This window comes from Hyla sarda, chromosome 4, assembly GCF_029499605.1.
Source record: "Hyla sarda isolate aHylSar1 chromosome 4, aHylSar1.hap1, whole genome shotgun sequence".
Lineage (NCBI taxonomy): Eukaryota > Metazoa > Chordata > Amphibia > Anura > Hylidae > Hyla > Hyla sarda.
The window spans coordinates 40,379,999-40,392,395 of record NC_079192.1 but is presented as its reverse complement, the minus strand read 5'-3'; the positions used below and the strand labels follow the sequence as shown (position 1 = coordinate 40,392,395).

The window sequence follows — 12,397 nt, the reverse complement described above, 5'->3', positions numbered from 1 at the left end:
GTGCTACATTACATTCTACATACACATTCTGGTACTGCTAGTATTAGACATCCTCTAATATGACATCACGTATCCCGGCCCCAGCTTGCCGTGACGTCACGCACACAGCACCGGAAGCCGTTTGCCGGCGGAAGCGGAAGTCGGTGTTGCCAGGGCCAGCGCTGACGCAAGCGGAAGTGTCCGGGAGAAAAGGGAATGGCGGCGGCGGCTGGTGTCAGCGGTGTACCGGCACAAGACGAGCTGGTCCGCTCGGTCACCCTGTACCGCCGCCGGCCCCGGTTGCTCAGAGGGACCGTGCTGCCGTTCTCCGTACTGTACCCGACCTGGCTGTACTTGTGGGTGGCGGTGTACGGGGTGTCCGAGTACCCGGAGGCCGGGCTCATCTGTCTGGCGGCGCTGGGGGTCGTCCATGTCCTCACCGTGCTGTCAGGCCTGTGGTCGGTGCACGCGCACTGCGCGCTCTCCTGCACTAAGGTCAGTGGCTGCGCCGGGGCGGGGCTGGTGACGTCATGCGCGTCTGTGACAGCTGTTGGTGGTCGCCTAACCTCTGACCCCATCTCTATCTCCAAGACAACTGCATTTTCTCTTGAGTCCGTCTATGACAGTGGTCTTCAAACTGTGGGCCAACTACAACTCCCAGCATGCCTGGACGGCTGTTGGCTGGGTCTGTGACACTCGGGAGGGATGAGGGGACACTAATGACTGACACACGGGGAAAGATGAGGGGACACTAATGACTGACACACAGGAGATGAGGGGACACTAATGACTGACACACGGGGAAAGATGAGGGGACACTAATGACTGAAACACGGGGAAAGATGAGGGGACACTAATGACTGACACACGGGGAAAGATGAGGGGACAATAATGACTGACACACGGGGAAAGATGAGGGGACAATAATGACTGACACACGGGGAAAGATGAGGGGACAATAATGACTGACACACGGGGAAAGATGAGGGGACAATAATGACTGACACACGGGGAAAGATGAGGGGACACTAATGACTGACACACGGGGAAAGATGAGGGGACACTAATGACTGACACACGGGGAAAGATGAGGGGACACTAATGACTGACACATGGGGAAAGATGAGGGGACACTAATGACTGACACACGGGGAAAGATGAGGGGACACTAATGACTGACACACGGGGAAAGATGAGGGGACACTAATGACTGACACACGGGGAAAGATGAGGGGACACTAATGACTGACACACAGGAGATGAGGGGACACTAATGACTGACACACAGGGAAAGATGAGGGGACACTAATGACTGACACACAGGAGATGATGGGACACTAATGACTGACACACAGGAGATATGAAGGGACAGTAATGACTGACACACGGGGAAAGATGAGGGGACACTAATGACTATAACACATTGAGATGAGGGGACACTAATGACTGACACATGGAGCGATGAGGGGACACTAATGACTGTGACACATGGAGCGATGAGGGGACACTAATGACTGTGACACATGGAGCGATGAGGGGATACTAATGACTGTGACACAGGGAGAGATGAGGGGAAACTAATGACTGACACAGGCAGAGATGATGGGGACAGTAATGACTATAACACAGGCAGAGATAAGGGGACACTAATGACTGTGACACAGGCAGAGATGAGGGGGACAGTGATGACCATAACACATGGAGAGATGAGGGGACACTAATGAATGTGACACAGGGAGAGATGAGGGGACACTAATGACTGTTACAGAGGGAGAGATGAGGGGACACTAATGAATGTGACACAGGGAGAGATGAGGGGACACTAATGACTGTGACACAGGCAGAGATGAGGGGACACTAATGACTGTGACACGGGCAGAGATGAGGGGGACACTAATGACTGTGACACAGGGAGAGATGAGGGGACACTAATGACTGTGACACATGGAAAGATGAGGGGACACTAATGACTGTGACACGGGCAGAGATGAGGGGGACACTAATGACTGTGACACAGGGAGAGATGAGGGGACACTAATGACTGTGACACATGGAGAGATGAGGGGACACTAATGACTGGCACAGGGAGAGATGAGGGGACATTAATGACTGTGACACGGAGAGAGATGAGGGAACACTAATGACTGTGACACGAGGAGAGATGAGGGGACACTAATGACTGTGACACGGGGAGAGATGAGGGGACACTAATGACTGTGACACGGGGGAGATGAGGGGACACTAATGACTGTGACACGGGGGGAGAGATGAGGGGACACTAATGACTGTGACACGGGGGGAGAGATGAGGGGACACTAATGACTGTGACACGGGGGGAGAGATGAGGGGACACTAATGACTGTGACACGGGGGGAGAGATGAGGGGACACTAATGACTGTGACACGGGGGAGATGAGGGGACACTAATGACTGTGACACGGGGGGAGAGATGAGGGGACACTAATGACTGTGACACGGGGGGAGAGATGAGGGGACACTAATGACTGTGACACGAGGAGAGATGAGGGGACACTAATGACTGTGACACGGGGAGAGATGAGGGGACACTAATGACTGTGACACAGGGGGAGAGATGAGGGGACACTAATGACTGTGACACAGGCAGAGATGAGGGGACACTAATGACTGTGACACATGATGTCATGTTGAGTAGTGATGTAATGTCATGTGACATCCTGGCTCCTGGATACACATAGATATATAGGACCATTGTCGGCTCAATGTCTGTAGAGAGGACCTAGATCTCACTGTAAACTATCCCTCTAAATGACCTGTGTGACCTCGAGGCACAAGGAAACGAAATTCTGCTGTGTGAACTCCTTTTAGGGACCCTCATGATCAGCTAGTGCAGTGGTCTCCAAACTGTGGACCTCCAGCTGTTGCAAAGCTCCTACTCCCAGCATGCCCGGAGAGCCATCTGTCGGTCCCCAGTTTGGAGACCACTGAACTAGTGGGTCATTGTTTCTGCTTGGAAGGAGGGGATTATTATGAGAAATCGGGGGTCCACCAGGGGGGCCTGTGGCTCTGGCTACAAAGGGGGAAGGGATGGATTATTAATACAATTAGTATGAGAAATTTTGCAGCCGAAATACCAGTGTTTCCCAACCAGGGTGCCTCCAGCTGTTGCAAAACTACAACTCCCAGCATGCCCGGACAGCCAACGGCTGTCCGGGCATGCTGGGAGTTGTAGTTTTGCAACAGCTGGAGGCACCCTGGTTGGGAAACACTGTGAAAGATTATACTTGTAATTCTGTTTTTGTCGCGCAGTAAAGCTGTAGTTGTCTCAAGGATATCAGAGCCATTGGAATGAGAGATGTCAATGTCCTTTTATGACTACTTACGACTAGTCAGGTGACAGCGTAACTGGATTGTGCGGGGTGCAACTAGTGCGGTCTGGCTTGTAAAGAGGCCTCAGCTGCTACAGAAGATCGGGAAGTTATGACTTTATATGTTATTTTACATCCTGTATTAATCCTGTCATTTTACCTCTCCACAGGACCCCAATCCAAGCACTGCCACCTTGGCTAAAGTTGTACCCACGCCAAACAATGGATCCGCGGAACTAGTGCCACTTATCAGAGAAAAGGTGAGGCTAACGGGATCGTGATGCCATAGGGGGGGAAGGGGGAATTTTATTTATGGGTAAACAAGTTGATGTTGTCGTCTCTCGTGTGCTGATGTGATCTGCTATAACCGGCTCTACCAGATTTATGCTGCAGAGCCATCTGCATACAGTGGGGGGCGCTGTTAACCTGATGTAATGCAATGCAATGGCTTGGATCATATCAGAGTGTATGGATAGGATGGAAAGCACGGCTATAGTATATAGCTGAACTTCCTGTCAACACTGTCTCCAGCTGGTGCAAAAAGTACAACTCCCAGCATGCCCTGACAGCCTCCGCTTAAAGGGGTACTCTGGTGGAAAACCTTTTTATTTTATTTATTTATTTATTTTTAAATCAACCGGTGCCAGAAAGTTAAACAGATTTGTAAATTACTTCTATTAAAATATCTTAATCCTTCCAGTACTTATCAGCTGCTGTATACTACAGAGGAAGTTGAGTTGTTCTTTTCTGTCTGACCACAGTGCTCTCTGCTGACACCTCTGTCCATTTTAGGAATTGTCCAGAGTAGTATAGGTTTTGCTATGGGTGTTGTATAGGTTATGCTGGGTGTTGTAGTTTTGCAAGAGCTGGAGGCACACTGGTTAGGAAACACTGGACTAGGGGGTCCCTTGTATGCTTTAAAGGGGGTACTCCACTGGAAAACATTTTTATTTAAGTCAACCGGTGCCAGAAAGTTAAACCGATTTGTATATTACTTCTATTAAAAATATCTTAATCCTTCCAGTACTTATCAGCTGCTGTATACTACAGAGGAAGTTGAGTTGTTCTTTTCTGTCTGACCACAGTGCTCTCTGCTGACACCTCTGTCCATTTTAGGAACTGTATAGGTTTTGCTATGGGGATGTTCTCCTGCGCTGGACAGTTCCTGACAGGGACAGAGGTGTCAGCAGAGAGCACTGTGGTCAGGCAGAAAAAAAAATCCAAAAAGAAAAGAATTTCCTCTGTAGTGTACAGCAGCTGATAAGTACTGGAAGGATTAAGATTTTTTAATAGACGTAATTTACAAATCTGTTTAAGTTTTTGGTGCCAGTTGATTAAAAAAAATATAATAATAATAAAATAATAAAAATAAAAAAAGGTTTTCCACCGGAGAATCCTTTTAATACGACTTGCTGGAAGTTTTAGTTTTGTGACTATGTTGGTAGCCAGGGATGAGGGACTAGAGCAGTGTTTCCCAACCAGTGTGCCTCCAGCTGTTGCAAAACTACAACTCCCAGCATGCCCGGACAGCCGAAGGCTGTCCGGGCATGCTGGGTGTTGTAGTTTTGCAACAGCTGGAGGCACACTGGTTGGGAAACACTGGACTAGGGTTTCCCTTGTATCCTTTTAAAGAGGGGGTTAAATGTTCTCGGCTGGAGTACTGACCTGCCTATTTGGACCCACAGAGTGAAGATGGACAGGAGACACTTAGCTTTGAATTCCAAAAAATCAAGTATTCATATGACTCGAAAGAGAGAAAAGAATTCTTCCCGGTTGTATTTCCCTTGGAGCGACCCCTGTCCTACTATCAGAGCGCGAAGGGTTACGTGGAAGAGGCGGACATTAAGGTTGCCGAGAAAACATATGGCGTCAACAAGTAAGTGCGGCACGTGGTGTCCTATAGAGAGGCAGGTACCTGCGAAGGATTGAGCCCTCTGCATGTAAACACTGAGCATCCTGTTTCTTTTATCAGGGCGGAAATGGTGGTGCCCGACTTCTTACACCTCTTCAAGGAGAGAGCCATCGCCCCATTCTTTGTCTTTCAGGTAAAACAGCCATCGCCCCATTCTTTGTCTTTCAGGTAAAACAGAGTCTTTCAAGTAGAATAGAAGTTTGTCAGGAAATCATAATGAGAAAAAAATAAAATAAATGATGAGCGAATATACAGTAAATTCGATTCGTCACGAACTTCTCGGCTCGGCAGTTGATGACTTTTCCTGCATAAATTAGTTCAGCTTTCCAGTGCTCCGGTGGGCTGGAAAAGGTGGATACAGTCGTAGAAAAGAGTCTCCTAGGACTGTATCCACCTTTTCCAGCCCACCGGAGCACCGGAAAGCTGAACTAATTTATGCAGGAAAAGTCATCAACTGCCGAGCCGAGAAGTTTGTGACGAATCGAATTTACTGTAAGTTCGCTCATCTCTACCACAGATCTAAAATAATGTCTCCCTGATACAAACAAACCCTGTGTAATCTGATCCTGCGGTTCTGTTGCTCCCTCTGTGTTTTTACTGTAAGGAACACATGACTGCATCATGTGACTACAAAGACCTGCATAGGGGCTGTGTGTATATTAGGGATCGACCGATATTGATTTTTTTTTTTTAGAGCCGATACCGATAACCTGTTAACTTTCAGGCCGATAGCTGATAATTTATACCGATATTCTGTGCATTTTAATCCGCTGCCCGATTGCCTCCCCCTGCCCAGAGACCGGCGCCGCCACCCGGGAAAGGAGGACGGGATATGACAACAATATATGAGGACGGGATATGAAGTCAAAAGCTTCCTCCTTTGTTTATGTTCCTCCCCAACAAGGATTAGGAAGGAAAAACTGTGCAACGCCGGGTACTCAGCTAGTGTGTGTATATATATATATATATATATAAATAGAACATACATAATGTGTATTGGAGCAATAGCAAATAGGTTGCAGAATTGCAGATTCCCTTTTTAAAGGGGTACTCCACTGCCCCAGTGTTCGGAACGCTTGGAGTGGGCAGAGGGGGTCAGGATGTCACAGCTACCCCCCCCCCCCCCCATGATGTCACACCATGCCCCCTCAATGCAAGTCTAGGGGAGGGGGCGTGGCATCTGCCACGCCCCCTCCCATAGACTTGCATTGAGGGGGTGTGACTTGATGTCACAAGGGGGCGTTAGCGTGATATCACGACCCCCACCACCCGCACCCAGCATTCTAAATGAACATCGGGTGCTGCACAGGGATTGCGGGGGTCCCAGCTGAGGGATCCCCATGATCAGACATCATATCCCCTATCCTTTGGAAAGGGGATAAGATGTCTAGGGGTGGAGTACCCCTTTAAGCTGCTGCATAATGCCACACTGCTTTGATCGCCCACTACATCCCTCCCTGAGGTGTTGGCACCATATGCACATCCCCTGGTATTATGGTTTCTGTGACCTCTGTATCTGCAGACGCGAATATCTTAGTGTGCTGTATACTTGGCTCGGTCAGACCTCTCACTTGCTATCATTATTCCGGCAGGTGTTCTGTGTGGGGCTGTGGTGTTTGGACGAGTACTGGTATTACAGCGTCTTCACCCTCTTTATGTTGGTGGCGTTTGAGGCCTCGCTGGTCCAGCAACAGATGAGGAACCTGTCTGAGATCAGGAAGATGGGGAACAAGCCCTATATGATTCAGGTGAGCAGAGGAGATGTCTGTCATACCCCATGATCTGCTATGACTATAACAGAGCCCTGCAAACAGTGCTTACTATAACAGAGCCGTATGAATAGTGCTTACTATAACTATAACAGATCCATATGAATAGTGCTTACTATAACAGAGCCGTATGAATAGTGCTTACTATAACAGAGCCGTATGAATAGTGCTTACTATAACTATAACAGATCCATATGAATAGTGCTTACTATAACAGAGCCGTATGAATAGTGCTTACTATAACAGAGCCGTATGAATAGTGCTAACTATAACTATAACAGATCCATATGAATAGTGCTTACTATAACTATAACAGATCCATATGAATAGTGCTTACTATAACTATAACAGATCCATATGAATAGTGCTTACTATAACTATAACAGAGCCGTATGAATAGTGCTTACTATAACAGAGCCGTATGAATAGTGCTTACTATAACAGAGCCGTATGATTAGTGCTTACTATAACAGATCCATATGAATAGTGCTTACTATAACAGAGCCGTATGAATAGTGCTTACTATAACTATAACAGCCGTATGAATAGTGCTAACTATAACTATAACAGAGCCATATGAATAGTGCTTACTATAACAGAGCCATATGAATAGTGCTTACTATAACAGAGCCATATGAATAGTGCTTACTATAACAGAGCCATATGAATAGTGCTTACTATAACAGAGCCATATGAATAGTGCTTACTATAACAGCCATATGAATAGTGCTTACTATAACAGATCCATATGAATAGTGCTTACTATAACAGATCCATATGAATAGTGCTTACTATAACTATAACAGAGCCATATGAATAGTGCTTACTATAACTATAACAGATCCATATTAATAGTGCTTACTATAACAGCCATATGAATAGTGCTAACTATAACTATAACAGAGCCATATGAATAGTGCTTACTATAACAGAGCCATATGAATAGTGCTTACTATAACAGATCCATATGAATAGTGCTTACTATAACAGATCCATATGAATAGTGCTTACTATAACAGAGCCATATGAATAGTGCTTACTATAACAGAGCCATATGAATAGTGCTTACTATAACAGAGCCGTATGAATAGTGCTTACTATAACAGAGCCGTATGAATAGTGCTTACTATAACTATAACAGAGCCATATGAATAGTGCTTACTATAACAGAGCCATATGAATAGTGCTTACTATAACAGCCATATGAATAGTGCTTACTATAACTATAACAGATCCATATGAATAGTGCTTACTATAACTATAACAGATCGATATGAATAGTGCTTACTATAACTATAACAGAGCCATATGAATAGTGCTTACTATAACTATAACAGAGCCATATGAATAGTGCTTACTATAACAGCCATATGAATAGTGCTAACTATAACTATAACAGATCCATATGAATAGTGCTTACTATAACAGAGCCATATGAATAGTGCTTACTATAACAGAGCCGTATGAATAGTGCTTACTATAACTATAACAGAGCCATATGAATAGTGCTTACTATAACAGAGCCGTATGAATAGTGCTTACTATAACAGAGCCGTATGAATAGTGCTTACTATAACTATAACAGAGCCGTATGAATAGTGCTTACTATAACTATAACAGAGCCATATGAATAGTGCTTACTATAACAGCCATATGAATAGTGCTTACTATAACTATAACAGATCCATATGAATAGTGCTTACTATAACTATAACAGAGCCATATGAATAGTGCTTACTATAACAGAGCCATATGAATAGTGCTTACTATAACTATAACAGAGCCATATGAATAGTGCTTACTATAACTATAACAGAGCCATATGAATAGTGCTTACTATAACTATAACAGAGCCATATGAATAGTGCTTACTATAACTATAACAGAGCCATATGAATAGTGCTTACTATAACAGCCATATGAATAGTGCTTACTATAACTATAACAGAGCCATATGAATAGTGCTTACTATAACAGAGCCATATGAATAGTGCTTACTATAACTATAACAGAGCCATATGAATAGTGCTTACTATAACAGCCATATGAATAGTGCTTACTATAACTATAACAGATCCATATGAATAGTGCTTACTATAACTATAACGGAGCCATATGAATAGTGCTTACTATAACTATAACAGAGCCGTATGAATAGTGCTTACTATAACTATAACAGAGCCATATGAATAGTGCTTACTATAACAGAGCCGTATGAATAGTGCTTACTATAACTATAACAGAGCCGTATGAATAGTGCTTACTATAACTATAACAGAGCCGTATGAATAGTGCTTACTATAACTATAACAGATCCATATGAATAGTGCTTACTATAACTATAACAGAGCAATATGAATAGTGCTTACTATAACTATAACAGAGCCATATGAATAGTGCTTACTATAACAGAGCCGTATGATTAGTGCTTACTATAACAGAGCCGTATGAATAGTGCTTACTATAACTATAACAGAGCCGTATGAATAGTGCTTACTATAACTATAACAACAGAGCCGTATGAATAGTGCTTACTATAACTATAACGGAGCCATATGAATAGTGCTTACTATAACTATAACGGATCCATATGAATAGTGCTTACTATAACTATAACGGAGCCATATGAATAGTGCTTACTATAACTATAACGGAGCCATATGAATAGTGCTAACTATAACTATAACAGATCCATATGAATAGTGCTTACTATAACTATAACGGAGCCATATGAATAGTGCTAACTATAACTATAACAGATCCATATGAATAGTGCTTACTATAACTATAACGGATCCATATGAATAGTGCTTACTATAACTATAACAGAGCCATATGAATAGTGCTTACTATAACTATAACAGAGCCATATGAATAGTGCTTACTATAACAGAGCCATATGAATAGTGCTTACTATAACAGAGCCATATGAATAGTGCTTACTATAACAGATCCATATGAACAGTGCTTACTATTAAAAAGAAAAAATGTTTCTGCTCTTTCTAAGGTTTACAGAAATCGGAAGTGGAGGCCGATCTCCAGCGATGAGATCATCTCAGGAGACATTGTATCCATAGGTAAGGGCAGTGCTTACATTCACACAAGCACCAGCTGTGCAGGGAACTGCATCATAGTCTATTCAAGAGAGTTGTACTGGCTGCAATACCCTGTACATATGGGATAGGTGGCCAGGAGCGTGACTGTGTAGGGAAAAACGGTAAAGGCCGCACTGAATCCTAAAATTTGTGATCGAATGGGGTCCCAGTGGTTGGACCACCACTGATTGTAAAATGATTACATATATTAGCTGTGTGCCCACACTTTGAGATGGAATAATACCCTAATACCTTTAGGGTCAGACGTGCCGTATTTTGCTGCATATTTGTTGCTGCATATTTTCCTACCCACGGAAGTCAATGGGTAGCAAAATCAGCTGCAGAAAATAAGCAACAAAATATGGCAATATGACAATCTCCATGGAATATAGGTGGTGCCTAGTAAATCGTTTTCTCGGCCCCCTTATTGGGGAACACAGAGACCATGGGTATAATGCTGATGTCCACTAGGAGGCTGACACCCAGCAGGATATACCCGCCCACAGGCACAGAGCTAATCAGTTTTAGTGTCAGTAGGAGGCAGACACAGGTCTGGAGTTCTCTCCAGACCTGATCTTTTCTGTTTTATTATTTTCTAGCTAGGGATGTTAAGGTACGGTTATTTTCCCTTATTGTTATTTTTCTAGGTTGGGTGACAGGAGCATGGTGCTGCCTGATCGCCCACATGCGACAAAGGGGCACGGTGCATAGCATATGAGTCGTTAACCCATTCTCGCCAGCGCCTGGCAGAGTACCCTGGGTCCGGGTCCCCCTCTTGCCCCGTCCGCCTCGCTATGGCAGCTTGGCGTGATGCAGCGCGGTTTTTAGATGGCTGAAGACTTCAAGGTAAGTATAGGAAGCTGAGGTCTTTGGGTGAGTGTGTACTACATTCCCCCCTTCCGTTCCTCCTCCTACCTGCCTTTTAACTACCTTCTAGGGGATCTATACTCTGTGCCCAGCTCCTCAGCTGAGGATGCATGATTGCCTCTTTAGCAGCAGTTCTAGTACCTTGCTACTGGGACGGGGGGCTCTGTAGAGTGACCCTGTGTATTCTCTGGGCTCTGGACAGTCATGACGTCCTTTTCCCCCCTTCCTTATGTGACGTATCAGCGGTTTTCTAGGGGCAGTAGTTTATGGACTACCTGCTGTGGCTGTCACAACCAGCATACTCCTCCCTTTTATAGAAAACTGAAATAAAAAAAGCACAAACGGATGCGCTCCGTAGTGTAACACCAAAGGTGAGTTGGTAACGCTAAGTGTGAATTGCGCTTACCACATGAAGTTGTACTCCAACCAAGTACAACAATGGAACAGGGCGTATCATCAAGGGGTCTCTGCAGCTTCGTCCGCTGAAATAGAATCACGGTAAAAACAAGCAATCTCCTGGTAGCAGAGCGGGATCAATGGAAGCGCTGAGACCAGATAAGAAGTTAAAAGGATTTATTTCCCATAATGCAACACGTTTCACGGTCACCCGCTTCCTGAGGAAGCGAGTGACCGTGAAACGCGTTGCATTATGGGAAATAAATCCTTTTAACTTCTTATCTGGCCTCAGCGCTTCCATTGATCCCGCTCTGCTACCTGGAGATTGCTTGTTTTTATCGTGTTTTTATAGAAAAGGCCGGTTTGTGGAGTACCTGCACGGGTGACTACAGCCTTTTTTCTTCCCCCTTCCTCTGGGGGAGTTGTTCGCTGTCATTAGCGGGGTGACTCTGTATACAGGTTAGGGATTAGTGGATTCTGACTCTGGCTAGTCCAGGGTTCACATTTCCCTTCCCAGAAAAGGAGTAATGGTGATATTAGTTACTCTACTGCTCTGGCTGATTAGTCTATCACATTTTTCTCCTGTGGTCATTGCATTTCTTCTCTTCTGGGCGATCTTCTATGATCCCTCCTATGGCGTGTCCAGCCATCTCATTGACCCCTTCCACTACCAGCCTCGGAGTGACTTGGTGGACTGCCTGCTATCTGGATTTCAGCCATTCCGCTTCTCCTTCTTACAGGGAGTTTTGCAGGTCTTGCACTGTTCCTGTTTTTGTTCTTTAAGCGGTCGTCCTCCAGCCTCCTTGTAATGGATGTTTATTTTGTTGGTGGCAGAGCATTGGTACATCAGTAGTAGTACGTTTCTCTCCTGCCACTCGGGAGGCTCGGGTTCCACTCCCATCCTCAGCAGCACCGCTCTTCGTCTATTCGCCTCTTCGATGTTCACGTTACTTTTTTTTGGCACTGGTGGGGTAGTTTTTGCCTCATTGTCTTGGTGGGCGACCTCCTGCGCCCAGATCATGTCTTCTGTTC

At 44.9% G+C, this 12,397-nt stretch overlaps 2 protein-coding genes across 5 annotated transcripts in view; one reads left to right on the top strand and one right to left on the bottom strand.

Annotated features, from left to right (window-relative positions):
• Positions 1-151, bottom strand: part of CHCHD5 (coiled-coil-helix-coiled-coil-helix domain containing 5) — a 73,307-nt gene extending 73,156 nt beyond the window's left edge. For 2 of the 3 annotated variants that reach the window (XR_008892182.1, XM_056570636.1), the window contains exon 1: positions 24-151. The gene's annotated coding sequence lies outside the window, so the exon portion shown is untranslated. The remainder of the gene's footprint in view (positions 1-23) is intronic. The other variant, XM_056570637.1, reaches the window with a different exon arrangement.
• ATP13A1 (ATPase 13A1) overlaps positions 125-12,397 on the top strand; it is a 70,039-nt gene continuing 57,766 nt past the window's right edge. Inside the window, exons 1-6 of one of the 2 annotated variants that reach the window (XM_056570633.1) lie at positions 125-474; positions 3,497-3,586; positions 5,012-5,202; positions 5,299-5,371; positions 6,831-6,986; positions 10,015-10,084. In XM_056570633.1, the coding sequence (XP_056426608.1) occupies positions 196-474; positions 3,497-3,586; positions 5,012-5,202; positions 5,299-5,371; positions 6,831-6,986; positions 10,015-10,084 (859 nt within the window). In that variant the 5' untranslated portion in view covers positions 125-195. Of the gene's footprint in view, positions 475-519; positions 665-3,496; positions 3,587-5,011; positions 5,203-5,298; positions 5,372-6,830; positions 6,987-10,014; positions 10,085-12,397 lie in introns of those variants that run through there. The other variant, XM_056570635.1, reaches the window with a different exon arrangement.